The 18,015-nt window shown below is 34.7% G+C and overlaps 1 protein-coding gene across 2 annotated transcripts in view; it reads right to left on the minus strand.

Annotated features, from left to right (window-relative positions):
- SLC10A7 (solute carrier family 10 member 7) overlaps positions 1-18,015 on the minus strand; it is a 167,307-nt gene that overhangs the window by 8,950 nt on the left and 140,342 nt on the right. Inside the window, exons 8-11 of one of the 2 annotated variants that reach the window (XR_005556198.1) lie at positions 16,933-17,098; positions 15,403-15,454; positions 10,332-10,405; positions 7,703-7,861 (exon numbers count right to left, since the gene is read on the minus strand). Coding sequence is in view for 1 of the 2 variants with exons in the window: in XM_039339000.1 (XP_039194934.1) it covers positions 10,332-10,405; positions 15,403-15,454; positions 16,933-17,098 (292 nt within the window). In the remaining variant the exon portion in view is untranslated. The remainder of the gene's footprint in view (positions 1-7,702; positions 7,862-10,331; positions 10,406-15,402; positions 15,455-16,932; positions 17,099-18,015) is intronic. The other variant, XM_039339000.1, reaches the window with a different exon arrangement.

Genomic DNA, 18,015 nt, shown 5'->3' on the forward strand with positions numbered 1-18,015 from the left:
ATTAGCATCCAATCCAGAGAACCAAATTCCTAATTTAAAAGGCAAAAATATGCAGTATCTTGATCAGCTGTGCCATTCTACATCATACATGAATACAGCACTTCATTGTATTTCTGGATAGGTAGCACTGATACGGTGAAACAAAATAAATATTTCCAAAAGGAAAAGGAAACAGAAATGTTTGCCTTTTATTTTAACATTTGGTAAAAAAAAAAAAAAAAACACGTGCTCTGATTTTTATGGGACAGAGCACTTTTCTGAAATAGATATTCTTTAGTTTAGACATCATTACAGACTCCAAGGAGCTGAAAGCATAAGCAATGAAAGGACTACAAGAGTGGCATTTATTTGGGAGATTTTAGAACATCTCTGAAAAGAATTAATTGGCTTATTCCCCACTGAAGTAATGGTCATATAGCACATCTACTAGATATAGAGTGAATACTTTTGTTGCTGCTATACTGACTGGGTATGAACAGCAGATAAAGAATTATAGGCCCTTTTCTATGTTACAAATTAATCATGTTACAGATTCTACCACTTGTACTGAAAAAGTTTCAAGCAAAATATGTGCTGCAAACATCTGAATCAAAGTGATGAGAAACAGACATCAATAAATATGTAGAGGTGCTGAACTATGTGGGAGTTTGAAAATGACTGCATTTGGAAACAATCAGAATAATCTCACTTTAGTTTGGGTATCTTAAGAAACATAACATAGTTCCAAAAGTTTCTTTCCATTATACTGGTCTGCAGTAGAACATTTTTGAGAGTGTCTCAAAGCCTATTAACAGATAACTCCATATTAGAAATATTTTTTGTCATTTGATAATAGCCTTAAGTAAAGATGACCAACATTTCTTCCTGCAGAGAACTGCGTTTCCTCAGGGGTAGCTGGCTGTCTGCCTAGTGCAGGGGTTCTCAACCTTGGCAACTTTAAGACTTGTGGACTTCAACTCCCAGAATTCCTCAGCTTTGCTGGCTGAGGAATTCTGGGAGTTGAAGTCCACAAGTCTTAAAGTTATCAAGGTTGAGAACCCCTGGCCTAGTGGGCTCAGCTGAAGCAGGCTACATCATAGTGTCCTCGGACAGTCCTTGATTTCTGTCTCTGATAGTCATGTTTTTTCCCCCAAGTAGCAGAACTGCACTGAAAGCAGAGGGCACCTGAAGTCTCTCACTAGTATCTTGTATTTTGGGGAAGGAGGAGGGGGAAGGTCGATATTATGTTGAGGGCTGCATGAAATTAGCCTGAAGCCACATGATGGATGATCATGTAAGGTAACCCATTCATCAACTCAGTATAAACAATGCTAGATTGCAATAAGCATTTATGAGAAATCTAAGACAGCTAAGATTGTTTATGTCACAGACTACTAGACAAACCTATGCAAACAATTCTTGTTTGAATCCGCTCTTTTCATTATGAAAGAAATATAAGCTGAATAGTAACATTTGTCACAAAAGCAAAAGATTTCCTTAGAATAAAACAAGCACATGCGCATGGTAAATAATAAGGGTGACAAGGAAAATGAAAGCATCTTCTGGAAACATCAAGCAACGTTCACTTTCTCTATGATGAAATTCATTCCACATCTTGTGCCTTCACATTGTATTTTTTTCCCTGCTGACACCATCCACCAATACAACATACATAGTGATAATGACATAAATATTTTTTAGACATTAAAAAGAGAGAAAGTTCAATATATTAATAGAAAGAGCCCAGCAGTACACAAAATGCACACTTCTGTATTATATATAATTCTGTGAAAGGCCACACGGTGAAGATATTATGAAAGCAAAGCCATTAATCTGGGACTTAAACCTATTTCTTTTAGAAAAATCTTTCTCTGGGAAGGAGATGATTCAGTCTCATGGACAATAAATCTTGAAAGAAGAGACAGAAAGAAATCTGTTTTCCCCTTTTGCTTTATAACTAGTAGAAGTAAGTGCAACAAGCCCTCTTAAAAAAACACAGCTTTGGAGGGATTATTTCCAAAATTTCTATTTGGAGGCCTGCAACATTTGAATCTCCATTTATCTGCCAGTCCATCAGATAACTGGGGAAAAACTAAGAGAAAGCACACTGTCCCAAGCTGTTTTTCCTAAGAATGGGGGATTTGAAATGGCACTTTATTCCTTTCTCTCCATCTTGGTCAATTGAATTTTAACTGAATTTTAAATTTATGGTCCTTATTGTTTTAATGATTTAAATCGAATTTTTATTGAATGACTTTAAGCTGCCAAGAGTTGCCTTGTTGAGATGGGTGGCATAGAAGTTAACAAAAAAACAAAAAAACAAACAAAGTCACTTAGTCAGGCAGACAGTGGCTTACAGTGCTGTTTTCACAGAATTAATATTCAGTTGGTAAAAAAAGTAGCACTGCCTGTAAATTTAAGTGTTCTTTTAGGTATAATGTAAAATATGAATTTGATGTATTCTGCTTCTTTTCCATGAATTTGTATAATCTGGGACTGAAGTTTAACAAATAACCTGAATAATCTTTCCAAATATTTGTTATGAAACATTTGTTACCAACATTTAAAGATATTTGTCTTAAATTCAAAAACATTACAAGTCTCTATAATGTAGTGATACTTAGTTAGCAAGGAATTAGTACACGAATCATACAGAAATACATTTTAGAAAAACAAGACAGAACTTCAGTACTTAATTCAGCCGGTGGCAGCATATTGAAGCTAACAGGCTCCATTTTACTTAGGATTCAGATGATTCTCTGGGAACACCAAAATTATAGATAAGATGAGAAAGTTGAGAAATATCTTTTCTTACTGTTGTCAGGAAAACTGTATGATGTCAATGATATCACCAGAGGTTGAATTCAACTTTAAGTGCATTTTATCAGTTTATAATATTAAGGCAACTTTTCTCAACTCAAGAGCTTTTGTTGTGTTGGGATTACCATTCTCAGAATCACCCACCAATCAGTATGACTCGACCTTGCTAAATCTGGGAGCCTAAACATTACCCAACTGGGGAAAACTCTATGATCCTATTTTAGCACTTTTCCCCTTCTTTAGATTGTTTTACTATGCTATTATAAAACTAAGTAATACATTGTATTATTTAGGCACAGCAGTATTGATACAGTGTTGACAGGAGATTAGCATTATTCTGATGTTTACATAAAGATAAGAAAGAAGAAGTTTATGTCAATAATAATATGGTTTCTAAAATGTTAAATATTGATAAGCATAAGGTGATTTAAAGTTTACATCTAAAGTTGAATGTGCCATTAAAAAGCAACTGAATAATACATTGTTATATAATAAAGTTTTCTGTGTTAAGCTTAATACTGAGGTCACCAGTATATTGTCACTTCTTATTGAATACACTTTTTTTTTTTAAAAAAAAAGGAACAAAGCATATGGGTATGGTTTGGGTATACAAAACACCTGAGTTAAAATGTATATCTTTACTGTACATCTGGAATGTTCATACTGATCTGGTTGAAGTGGGATGATCTTTAATGAGGATGTGCATCTTGATCTGAAAAAAATAGCTACATGGAGCTGGAGGCTACATTAATTCTAGATGCTTTAAAAGCCTAAAAACGATGCTGCCATAAATGCTGTAGTTCCTTGATGCTTCCTCCAACAGTCTATAAATGGATCCATTTTTTTTACTTATCTCTTAAATCTATACCTCATCCTTTGTATAAGTACTAGGAATGTTATATGGTTAATCTTCTTAGGCACATTAGCACACTGATTTTAGCTCAAAATGAGCAAAAAGAGATTGTTTCAAATTCCACAGAGTTATGCTCACTGAAAAGAAACGGGATGGTCTTTGTTTCAACTAGGCAAAAATGGGATAGCCCTATAATTCTATTTGGGCAGTTAGCAGATACGATGCTTTTAAGGCAGTGCACGGATGACTATAGTCTGAAAAATTTTAAGATAAAAGAATTTCAAGTCACAAATAAAATGAGATTTCTCTATGGGAGACCTGCCAACAAACTATTATATATAAGGCATTTTTAAAATGATAAATCAACTTTGTTTTCTACAGCAAAGAAGACAAAAAGATCTCCTGTGTCATTATTTTTAAAGATATATATTTATAAAGAAGTATAAACTTGCTGTCACTGGAAATCTGCAATGTGGTTTTTAGTGTCTGATCCAATTAAGTACACATTTAGAAAGAAATGTTACCAAATAAATAATTGGACAGCTGCAACTCTGAAATGACAATGGATATTTATTGATCCCTTTTTGAAGACTGAAATGGAGAAATGTAAACTTCAAATGAATGTGATCTCTTGGGTGAGACTCTGGCTCAATATAGTACACAATTGTTGTCTTCTGATGCACATTTTAGTACTACTGCAGGCAGGTTTTCTAACTATTAATTCAAGATTTGCTACCACCAGATGATAAAGTGAAAATTCTAGAAAATACCTTATTACTCCTGCCTCAATAAAAAGGTTTAATTTGGAAATATTACATTTTAGGTGAAATTATTACTGTATCTTATATTTTATTCTGTGTAATTATATAAATATTCAGTCTCTTGTGAAACTGATTCTGATGACTCTGAAATTGCTCCTCAGTCTGTTCAACGAATGTGGATTGTTGCTGTTGCAGTAGCTAGAAATTAATCCAGAATAAAAGCACACAAACTAAACATAAAACCACTTCTCTGGGCATAAGTTGTTATCTGAAAGACAACTATGAACTATAGTCTTTAATATTGCAACCAACTGTACAGATTCTATCCTGTCATATTTTGGATAACTACAGGCGATTGAGGAATAGCCTTTTTAACAGTTTGCTATTACACTTATATTATTAGTGATATATCCAAAGCAATAGTCTGAACTGATTACACTCAGATCAGTCTTCATATAAATATACAGTGGGGCAAAAAAGCATTTAGTCAGCCACCAATTGTGCAAGTTCTCCCACTTAAAAAGATGAGAGAGACCTGTAATTGTCATCATAGGTAGACCTCAACTATGAGAGACAAAATGAGAAAACAAATCCAGACAATCACATTGTCTGATTTGGAAAGAATTTATTTGCAAATTATGGTGGAAAGTAAGTATGTGGTCAATATCAAAAGTTCATCTCAATACTTTGTTATATATCCTTTGTTGGCAATGACAGAGGTCAAACGTTTTCTGTAAGTCTTCAGAAGGTTGGCACACACTGTTGCTGGTATGTTGACCCATTCCTCCATGCAGATCTCCTCTAGAGCAGTGATGTTTTGGGGCTGTCCTGGGCAACACGGACTTTCAACTCCCTCCAAAGATTTTCTATGGGGTTGAGATCTGGAGACTGGCTAGGCCACTCCAGGACCTTGAAATGCTTCTTACGAAGCCACTCCTACGTTGCCTGGGCAGTGTGTTTGGGATCATTGTCATGCTGAAAGACCCAGCCACATTTCATCTTCAATGCCCTTGTTGATGGAAGGTAGTTTGCACTCAAAATCTCATGATAGATGGCCCCATTCATTCTTTCCTGTACACGGATCAGTCGTCCTGGTCCCTTTGCAGAGAAACAGCCCAAAAGCATGATGTTGCCACCCCCATGCTTCACAGTATGTATGGTGTTCTTTGGATGCAACTCAGCATTCTCTCTCCTCCAAACACGACGAGTTGTGTTTCTACCAAACAGTTCTACTTTGGTTTCATCTGACCATAGGACATTCTCCCAATCCTCTTCTGGATCATCCAAATGCTCTCTAGCAAACTTCAGACGGGCCCGGACATCTACTGGCTTAAGCAGGGGGACACGTCTGGCACTGCAGGATCTGAATCCCTGGTGGCGTAGTGTGTTACAGATGGTTGCCTTTGTTATGTTGGTCCCAGCTCTCTGCAGATCATTCATTAGGTCCCCCTGTATGGTTCTGGGATTTTTGCTCACCATTCTTATGATCATGTTGACCCCACGGGGTGAGATCTTGGGTGGAGCCCCAGATCGAGGGAGGTTATCAGTGGTCTTGTATGTCTTCCATTTTCTAATTATTGCTCCCACAGTTGATTTCTTCACACCAAGCTGCTTGCCTATTACAGATTCATTCTTCCCAGCCTGGTGCAGGTCTACAATTTTGTTTCTGGTGTCCTTCGATAGCTCTTTGGTCTTCACCATAGTGGAGTTTGGAGTGTGACTGTTTGAGGTTGTGGACAGGTGTCTTTTATACTGATAACAAGTTCAAACAGGTGCCATTAATACAGGTAATGAGTGGAGGACAGAGGAGCCTCTTAAAGAAGAAGTTACAGGTCTGTGAGAGCCAGAAATCTTGCTTGTTTGTAGGTGACCAAATACTTATTTTCCACATAATTTGCAAATAAATTCTTTCCAAATCAGACAATGTGATTGGATTTGTTTTCTCATTTTGTCTCTCATAGTTGAGTCTACCTATGATGACAATTACAGGTCTCTCTCATCTTTTTAAGTGGGAGAACTTGCACAATTGGTGGCTGACTAAATACTTTTTTGCCCCATTGTATATCAGAAACGAGTACAGCTTTTCTTCTATTTAGGGAAAGAACAAGGAAAGGGAGGATTGTAGTACAAATTTGCACTCCAAAATGTAGTTAGCATAGCTATTGAACAACATAGAAGAGAAAGGGACAAAATTCATATTTGAAAAAGTAGGAGACGAAATATTTTTGTATCACTTTTAGTTTTTTTTAAAAGAGCTGACATATTCAGCAAGGAAAAGGAAATAGAACAGAACAGAACAGAATATTTTATTGGCCAAATGTGATAGGATACACAAGGAATTTGTTTCCAGTGCATAAACTCTGTGTACATATAAAGACAACAAAGTAATACAATCATAACAATGGCATGGATAAGAGATGGTAGTAGAGAAGATGAGAAGGATAATAATAATACAGCCATACTACATGGGTAAATATCCTTAGACATAAGACAGTACTATGGGAAACAGGTATTCAGAAGAGTGATGGCACAAAGGAAAAAACTGTATATAACTTATTTTTTAAATTAGGACATAGTGCACAATACTGATCAAAGGATAATTAAATTAAGGTAATAGGTTATTAAAGTTCTTGCTGAGAATTTAAATACTGAAGATACTTATTGTAAGCTAGGAAACACTTCCTTGTAGTGTTTTGCATTGCTTCCAGATTTTGCATTGCTTCCAAGCAGATGGGAAGGAAACAAGGGGACAGAGGATAAGGGGAAACTCTCCTGGTCAAACTGAAATTTTGTCATTGTGTTCAGCAATGGCCAAAAACTGAACTTCCTGCAAGTATATGATTCTCTGATATGCCATTTAATAATATTTTTCTGATCATACGTATTCGGGTTTATAAACAGGAGATAAGACTTTTTAAAAAGCACAGGGCTAAACTTTACTTAATGTCTGGTGAATTTCCTAGATTATTTGTGAATTGACAACTTGTAGCAGGCACTATTTCTTCTTTGTAATAAAAGCCTCCTTTAAGTTGAGCTTGACATGATAATTTCAAGCAACAAGCCTAATTATCTTCATCCAGGATGCTGCTTTGACTTCTCAATGTCGCTTACACTCTTCTATTTAAATAATAGCCAGTCCCAACACCATTTAGTTTTCCAACCCAGACAAACTCCGCCAGATGCTATTACTATTATGTCCTCCATAATGCATGTTGCTAACTCATCCGAAGGGAGGGGACTGCTCAAGTGCAGCTAACAAATGCTCCAGTATTATTTTAGAAGAGCTGACCTGATTGTTGTGGCACTTCTTCTAGGCTTCCTTTCTTCTTCAGAATTAACTCTAGGGAATAACATCACGTTGGGTTTTCCAGACAGATTATGTGAAACCATAGCTCAATGTCATTCCCAATCGCCAAGCTTATAATTAAAGGTCAAATAGTCACTTCATCTGCAATCAATCAATAGAAGAAGTTCTAATATCAAGAACCAATCAATCAATGGCAAATACACTAATAAAAGCCATGAATCAAATGCTTGTATTTCATGTATTGCATGTAAGGTGCATGTATGTTACAAAAAGTAGAAAGCAAAGCAAAACGAAAATAAATAAGCCGGGGGGGGGATCTCAGGAGAGGTACAACATTTATTAGGGTTTATATCTCTAATAATCTAATAAAACTAAATAACAAATAAAAGTGATATCATAGGCAGTAGTTAGGCAACCTCATTAAAACCCATAGACTATTTCTATTAATGGTATCAATCAAAATGGAATTAATAGAGCAAATATACTAGTTTCCTATGAACTTGATGCTTTCCAGACAGTTTCAGAATTCAATTCCAGAGTTGTATGGGAACTCTGGGAACTGAGGTCCCAAAACTTTATACCCCAGTATGGTAGGCAGCAAGCTGAAGAAGGCTGAACAATAGTAAGAACTTCTGAAAAGTTTAAGTATGAAAAAGGAGAAGGGTAGAAACAGTTTTTGATTCTAGCACATACAGTCCTTTGTGTCCTGAGCTCACATAGCTATAAAGTACAAATAAAATATTGCCTCCCCCTACAAATCCACCAGCCTATGGGAGGGAACTGTGTTTGCCTCCGTATAAAGCAAGAACTTTTCCTGGATCCAAGCAGAAGAAGTGGCAGATGGCCTCTTGAGCATTTTGCATATGGGAATTCATTGGTTTTAACACAGGGAAAGAGAACTGCCTTACAAGAGCCTTCTTATGCTTCTCTTATTACCACTTCTAAAGCTTCAAAGCTGTCATTTTTCCTCCTCCTTTGCTGGTGCTGTGATACAATCCCCAGGGCACTGAAACACGGCACCCTGCGGAGGCTTCACATGCCAGAATGTTAAAAATCAGTTTAAACTCCAAGTGAAAGAGCTTTTGTGGCAGGAAGCCCCTAAGTGCTCTTGTTTGCTTAGTGGTGGTAGAGTTTTGAAGGCAGATAAAAACCTCTTCACAGAGAACTTAAAAGAAAGTCCTGAAGTTCACAGAGGACCTTAAATATTCAGACACAGGTATTAAATGGGATCTTGCTTGCATCTCCCCAAACCTGCTTAGGTAAATTATAATGGAGTATCTCAACAAAAGGAAGTCAGCATCAAAAGTCCTAATTTCACTGGGAGGAAATCTTCCGATCAGATCACAGAAGTACTTCTATTATTCAAGAAAAATTTGGCTCCACACAAAAACTTTATTACAATGTCAAGCATCACCCCAAAAAGGTTTTCCTGCCTGGTAACATTGTGTTTTATTCGGGGCCAGATTTTTGGGAAAGAGAGAAGAAGGCAGCATCTATGCAATTCTCCCTGCACTTTTCTGGCATTTTACCATGATACGAAATCTTAGAAAATACACCCCATCGTTATCGGCATTATTTTGTTGTTTTAACTCATTCATAATTGTAATGAATTTTTCCTAGTCTTTCTATATAATAAATAAAATATTAAATTGATGAACAGGAAAGAGAATAAAAATGCCTTGTCAGCAACCTTATCAATGAATGGTGTGCGCAATTCCTTTCTCTGTTATTGAGCCGATAGATAGATAGATAGATAGATAGATAGATAGATAGATAGATAGATAGATAGATAGGTAGGTAGGTAGGTAGGTAGGTAGGTAGGTAGGTAGGTAGGTAGGTAGGCAGGCAGGCAGGCAGGCAGGCAGATTCAATTATGTCATAGCAACTGTTTCCTCATGCAAATAGATGTGATAAATATATGTGGGTTTTACATTAAAATGTCTATTGTTCCTTTTTAATAACCATAAATTACAAGACTTAAATGGAACCTATAGCACTGCCTCCCTACCAAATTGCAACTGTATCTCAACTAAACTTTATCTCTACAAGAGTAAGTACAAGGAGGAAATTTTGAATGACCCGAAGGTCAATGTTCTCAGAATACTAATTTGTAATTGAATAAACACATAGTTCTTAATTTCTTAAGACAAATACTGTTTGTTTTTATAAAACTGTTGTTTTACCAAATGATTTTATTTATATAGCAGATACTTTTAAGCTATAATATTTTTGCTATTTAATTGTGTTGAAATTCCTCAAATAATAATTTGAAACAAATCCAACTATCAATATTAGATTACAGATATAGAACATGAGAAGCAAGGAAAAAAGAAATAGTTTTTTTTTCAAAAGAAGCTACAGATTAATAGCACTGTAAAACTCCCAAAGGAGAAAGCCACATTGTCTTCCTCTTAGAAAACTTACATTTGCACACTGCAGAAATTATACTAATACTGCTACACTTTTATATAAACTTTTATATCTTGCCAAATTTCTGAGTCAATTAATAGTAGCATACATAAGCACTTTTATACATACATAAGTCTATGTAGGAGCAATGTAGTCAGACTGAATTGTTGAATTTAATATTTAGTATTTAATAAAGACTTACCTAAGGTTAGAGATTTGTGTGTGGAACAGAAAATAATAGCCACTGTGTCTGCTGGTGTAAAGCCAGAACTCTTTCTAGGAAAAAAATGTGATAAAAAATTAATATCTCTTCTGCCAAATGTTTGCTAATATTTATTTTAGAGACATTATTGTTTTCAATTTTAATTCAGCTTTGCAGATGTTATTATACTCCCATATGCTTAGCATTTGCGTTTCTAAATTTAAGTCAGACATGCACAACTTCCCCTTGCTGATTGAGGTCTGTTGAAAGAGGGGGCTATAAAGTCACCGTTGCTGACATGGGAGGCATATAAGATAGATAGACAGACAGACAGACAGACGGACGGATAGATAGATACTTGTATAAAGTTAAGTAAAAATACAATAAATTTCTTTGAGAGGTCAAAAGTTGCAATCTGAAAATTAGTGTGGCCAAACTTTTTGGAAAAAGCTTTCAAGAATAAATGGTATCCATTTCCTGACCTCAGTAAATGGATTCAAGTATTTGGTTCTATTCACTATGGGCAAACTTTGGGGACCAAAAATGTGGCATTGTGGGGGGAAGGATCTCTACTTTAGCTAAATTATTTGTGTGTTGCTTCCGGCCTTTGTAAGACTGTGAGGCCCTAGGGGCATAAAGGCTACTTGAGTCTGTCTGGCTTAGTTTGTTTCATTGCATCCTATATCAACTTTTTGGTCTTCAGTTTGAAAAACAGTATAGATGTATATCATCTAAAATTATTTTACTTATATTTGAATTAACGGAACAGCAAACCATAATTACATTCTTTAAAAGTAAAAGGCAAATATAGAATGATTTTACTTGCAAATGATCATAATTTTTATCTTTCATTAAAATAATACAATGGCAAAAAATGGTACCTGCTTTTCATTGGCTTTGCCAAATGCCAAAGAAACTATTTTATATAAAGCCTAAATTTTATCTTTCCCTATTTCTTCTTTTCAAAAAATATTCTGTCTTAGAACTTGAAAGTTTATACATTCTTTGGCATTTTACTAGGTCACACTAAATTGATTACTAAATTTGCTTTATTCTGATTACTTGTATCTTATTATTCTTCTTTCTCTTGCAGCAAATTCAAAGATGAAATTACAAAAATGACATTTCTCTTACAAAATCATTTTCTTCAAAGAGAAACCACAAATCTCAACTACAGAATATTAGAAAAAACATTTCCAATCAGAGATAGACCGTAGAAATTAAAAGTGCAAGGAAAAAAATGGAAAATATAATATCTGAAAAGTCTTCATCAGGTGCTTATTTTAAACTTAAAATAGTACATGTAGTTTTAGAATTATCCCATCCATCTGCTTTATAGGTTCTTCCTATTCTTTCAGTTCTGAGGGATCAAAAATTGAAGAATTTGATGACTAGCCTCTCACAACATCCATATCCAGGAGAATTCTAATTTCTGTAGGCTTAGTCCAATCTAGGCAGGAAACTAAATAAACCCACAATTTCAGTTTAAAGTTTGCCTAATATAATATTCACATTTCTGTCCTGAATTTGTTTCACCCAATTAACTTGCTGTCACTTTTTCCATCTGGGTAAATGTGTCTTTTATTGAGATATGATTTCTGCACAATTATTGGTTTTCTTAGCTGCTTTGTAATTATTTTTTCAAGCTGATATGCATATCATGAAAAAGTCATACAAGATTCGTTTCCTGATACAGTATCAGTTTTTGATCAGGGCAAGATTTTGCTGACATAGTCAATCTGTGAAGGACTTTATGCAATCATAGAAAACAAGGGTTTCTTTGGCGTCTTCTCTGGAGGAACATCTTAAATATGATAGGTTTTTAGAAGTGATTCTTAGTTTACATGTTTCAGTGTTCCTTTGTTGTAGCAGTAATATATGCATAGATGCCGAATGGGAAATATATAAATCTTAAAGCAACTGATACAATCTATTTTTCTCTACACTCCCATTTAGGAAATATCCAGTACATGGCACACACACACAAAAAAAATGTCAGTACTGCCCCTGACACTACTCAGTTACATTCCTGTTATCCTCATATGTGTATGATTTTGTATATTAAAGTCATTGCAGCAGAGACCCTTATAAAGCTTTGGGGAGCTGACTAGCAAATATCAGAAAGCAAACTCTGGACTCTTCAAAAATGTTGCAAACCTGCTGAACTTTATTCTCTCCAGGCCCTGGACATTCAGGGACAGGAATTGAAAACAAAAATAGAGACTCCTTAGAGCCTAAGCAAACTAAGAATTGAAAGTAATATTCAAAATAAAATGCTTGCAAAAAAGGTAAACTCTTTCAGAATAGCAGTTTAGAGCTTGTTCTTCTGCTCAGCAACAATTACAATCAATAAGCCTTCCAGCTCAGGTATGGGCATATAAGCAGCACCATACCACTGCAGTCTCTGGTTCCCTTTCTTCTTCCCTAATGAGACTTTCCAGCATGGGGAACCAATTCTCTTTCTGCCCAGCAATGAGCTGGGCAATGAGCTGCATCAAAACCTGGCAGAGAATTTGTTTGCACAGGCCTAATAAGGTCATCCAACAGGTGCTAATTCTGTGGGTTTCTCTTTGCTGTCCTCTGGAATTTGCCAGCTCTCCTCACCCTGATCACCACACTGGAGCCTTCATTACAGCTTTATGTTCAGCAGACACTGAGTCTGTAAACACTCATATTCTGCAGCTGCAGTTTATTCAAAAGGAGGCTGGTGCTGAAAATCACTGATGGCAGTTTCAGTCTGCTTGCCAATTTGCAAAACTGTACAAAAATAGCTTCTTTTCTTTTGAGACATAACCAAAAATGTTAAAAAACTAATCTTTGTAAGAAACTGTAGAATCAACTATTAAAAAATACACTGAACACTTGAATGATTTGCATGTGAACTTAATTTTGTTACCTTTATTTATCAAACATTAGTAAGCAAATGTTTGATATATGGCCCTTTCCTTTATTTTTTGCTTTCTTCTCAGGTGCTGCTCAAGAAAAGGATCAAACTGAGCATTACATTCAAGTGACACAAGGAAGATTCCAGTAGGAGGCGACTGAAAAGTCTAATTCTTGCCACAAAATAGAAATCTACTTTCTGGGAAAAATTATGACAGCATTATTATTCTTCAGTATCTTTGCAATCTTTGATTTCTTTGCACTGGTTGTAACCACACTGATCTTTTATAAAAACAGCTCATAATACTAATTTGGATAGTCTTTCAAATTCGTCAACTTTTTCTTCACATTTCTTCTCATTAAAAAAAAAAATCTTCAGCAAAGGGATTCTTTTCAATACTTTGGATAACTAAAAGTTTGTGGTCAAAACACAACACGTTTTCTATTGAATACAATATCCTGTGATTTTAATATATGTCTGTAATATTTGTACTTGTGTAAAGATGTAGTATATTAGTTTTAGGCAGTCTTCAAGAATTTCCAACCTTTGCCCAATACATACATGTGGCATTATTTCAATATTTTCTGAATATCATATTAGAGGACTCTCTTCACAAAAATAGATGTTCTGTTGATTTATTACTTTTGACATTTATTTTAAATCCAGGGGGTTCAGGACCAGAAACACACATTTGTTGGAAATTCAGAGCCTTCCCCTAAGATAACTGTTATGCCTTCTGAGACTGGCAATGGAACAAATTCAATGCCTTTCAACAGCTTCTTCACGGCATCTCTTTGCTTTTTTTTTGCTGCATCACTTGCACATTTTGGAGTAGTAGTTATTTTGGTTCTTACTTAACCCTCTTTGAACTATTGGTTTCCTTCTCTTATGTATGATGTTTGTTGTTGCACACTACCTATGGTAAAGACACAGTACTGAAACTGTTCTTGAGAGACTTGCTTGTTCTCCTATTGTCAAAGTCAGCAGAGATAGTTGCTAGTCAATTTCATGGCAAGCTAGAAAGACAGCTGTTTTGCAGGAAGCATAGCACAAAGACAATGTATTTTTGTAGTTGTTAAATGAATGGAATAATTTGTTTTTATTTTATTAAGATGAGGGGGAAAGCAGGTGTTGGACATTTTTGAGTTAAAGAGCTGTCTCCCTTACAATAACTATCACCTAGTGGCTATCAATCTTGAAAATTCACCACTTCAGCCCAGATATTTAGAATTCAAATATAGGAATATTAGTAATAAGATTGTTGAATAAAACATTAATACACATACATATGAACATGAGATATTTCCTCTATGTTTCAACATATATAGTTTACGGGATTTTTTAAAATCATGGCTAGTTTTTAAATAATGATATAAATTGGGTAATAGTTATATGTGTCTATAGTTACCTATCAATAATTTTGTGTATTCTCTATAGGTTGCCTAAATAGCTATTTTCCAATCAGATATTTCTTTTCCTAATATATAGCTTCTGCTATTCTATATGGCAGTGGTGGCGAACCTATGGCACGGGTGCCAGAGGTGGCACTCAGAGCCCTCTCTTTGGGCACCCGTGCCGTCGCCCCAGTCCTAGGCCTTCAGCTGGGTTTTATAAAACCTTTTCGCTTTAGCCCTCTGCCGCCATGTGCAAAAAAAAAAAAGGTTCAATCAGTCAATTTCAACTTCTTGCGGGAAAAAAAGATCTTGCAAAGTTGGAATTGATTGACTGAACCTTTTAGTCCCACCTAGTCTGCCATTACCACTGCAGCCATGCCCACCCAATGGGCCACGCCCACCCAATGGGCCACGCTCACCCAGCACTCGTCAATGCATAAGTGGGTTTTGGGTTGCAGTTTGGGCACTCAGTCTCTAAAAGGTTCGCCATCACTGCTATATAGTTATTTTCCAACAACTTTAAGACCTGCATTTTTTTCAATAGTAGAAAACTATTTCTTGCTTTATTGTTAGGTTGTTCCCCCCCTCTTATTTTATTTTGTACTGTAAGACAATACATGTTTCATTTTATCTGGTTATAGATTTCAAACAAATAAACAACCTGGCTTTGAGAAGTTGTCTTTTTTATTTTGATCAGTTTATACCAAAGCACTCAGAATCACAAAGAAAGAACAAATTTATCCTATACCCAGGTAGTCTGTCATATAGAAAAAACATTACTGCCATTACTTACCTTGTAGAAAAGAAGAAAGTTAACATCATAAATCCTAGTTGAACTGAAAATACTAAAATAAAAATCAGCTTGATGTTAATACACAATACATTTAAATGTGTGCTTTAAGAATATAGTCATTTTCCTATATAAAAAAGCTAATAGTCTATAAAGTATTAATACTAATCTTCATTTCCCATATGGTTGTAAGTACATAGATCAGACACTAATATAATTCCACACTTCACTATATTTTTATATTTGAAATTTAGTAACATCTTTCTTTCTTTCTTTCTTTCTTTCTTTCTTTCTTTCTTTCTTTCTTTCTTTCTTTTCTTTCTTTCTCTTCCTTTCATTCATTCTTTCTGTCTATCCATCCATCCAAGCAACCAATCAAGCAAGCAACCAACCATCTTCCTTTAAAAACATTCTCCAGGCCAAATTTTACACATAGACGACAACTCATTCTGTTTATGTAAAAACAGAATATCAGAATGCTAGTTTACTAATAATACCCAGCTAGAAAACTTTGATATCATTTTGTTACTTTAAAGCATTTCTGTAATTGTGGATCAGTATCTATCCCTATTAACTGATTAAGAATAGAGGATACTGAAGTACAATAGAATGTAAATCTAAGACTTGCTATAATTAGTAAATTATGAACATTAAATTGAAGGTAATATTCCCCAACTTGGATTCTTTCCAGATGTGTCAATCTCACAGAATTCTCCATTCTCAATTCTTGGGAGAGAATCTAGGTTGGGGAAATTGCTGAAGACGTCATAGAAGTACTGCACAAAAGCAGTACGCCTCAGAATTTCTTCTTGTTGTGCATGATGTTATTGTCAGGTTCTTGTAACAGTCCATCATCTATGTGATATGAGAATCTACAACTGCTGTTTACACAGAAGGCAGTTCTTATCAATAAGCTCAGAACCTGGCAAGCCTTATTTTTTAAAAGAACAATTCTTTTCAAAGTTGTACCTTTTTGTAGTATTTTATCTTATCTTAATAGTAATTTTATTTTTAAAATATTTAATAACAGTGAAATGTTATTAGATAATCAATCAATCAATCAAATACATAAATAAATAAGGTGACTAGTAATGTCCATTTACAAAAATACTGAAGGATTATTGCTATATAAAGTTATACTATTTTTGTAGACCACAATAGTACATATTTTAATTGAAATCACTTCATTCTACTGAAGTATTACCAATATATTTAAAGGCACAGATTGGCATTAAGACATTAAAAAGAATATAAACCTTCCAAAAATACAATCAGAGACAAAAGTATTAAATAGATGGCTATTCTATTTCAAAACAGTTTTTTAATTGTTTTGTATTATACTGATCTTTGACCGAAATAAACTTTGAATAGATTGCTAAAGAGATGCATATATTGTTCAGTATACCTAAAACTCTGGCCACAACACAGAGAAACTCAGTACAGTATACATTTTCCAGATTATTTTAGTCCTCACTTCCTGGAATAAGAATACATAGCTCTTTGAAAAATGCCCAAAGCATAAATAGTACTTACTTATAAAAACTATTATGATCAGGCTAAATTTATCAAGATCAATATTTGGATTAGAGAAAGTATCACAGAATGTTGTATAGATGATCATCAAGAGTACACAACTGCTGATAGCACCAAATGGAGGCTTCCTTCTCTCAAGCCATTCCTTGATGTATCTTCGGACAATCTGAAATACAAGGAAATGAACCAACAGGTTGCCTCTTTTCAATGCACACAGGAAGCCAAGTAGGGTATCATAAAATGAATCTGACAGTGGAAAGTCATAAAGAGAACAGAATAAATTGGATGATAGCCACAATGGATTTCAAAGTTTCTCTGCCACATAACACTTCTTCTGGGGAATTTAACATTTGTAGTGCTTCCATTGGGTATCCATAAGGAGAATATATTTTCAACTATGTTCAAATCTATCCTTAATCATGCCAAATATTCTTTGCTAGCTGTCACTGAGACATAGCCATTAAGTCTCCCCAAAGTTTATCTCCTATGCTAATACAAATGGATGTATATAATTATCATAATCCCCATTGAATCAACAGACAATACCAAGTATAACTTGGGGAATCTTAAAAATCTGACATCCTCAGGAATTCCATGAAAGCAGATAATCAAAAGTGATCCATGGAACATTTAAATATTTAAGTAGCTAGTAATGCACCAGAAGTTTTAATTAAATTATAACTCATGCTTGAAAAGCAAAAGTGCATGCATTTTGGGAGCTTAAATAATTCAGAGTTTGAAGATCTAGATTTTCTGAATCCTAAAACAAATTCAAAATGTATACTTCTACAGTATCAGATTCACACAAGGTAAATAAATTGACAGTGTTTAATGTAACTGCTCACATTCAAGACTGGGAAAATAAAATAAAATTACTTTTTCAATCAGTTTTAATGCTTATTAATGCTACCACAGAAAGCTTCTGTAAGTAGATTGATCATTGTGATAGATATCATATTTTAATATAATTAATCATAATGTCTTTCGTAATTATTTGAATGAATAGTTACTTATGAAATAATGTTAAAAACATATCCCAGTTGTTAAAAACATATCCCAGTATTGTTATTGTTCATAAACAAT

The sequence above is a fragment of the Crotalus tigris genome, unplaced genomic scaffold (assembly GCF_016545835.1).
Source record: "Crotalus tigris isolate CLP2741 ecotype Arizona unplaced genomic scaffold, ASM1654583v1 scf7180000017725.2566008, whole genome shotgun sequence".
NCBI lineage: Eukaryota > Metazoa > Chordata > Lepidosauria > Squamata > Viperidae > Crotalus > Crotalus tigris.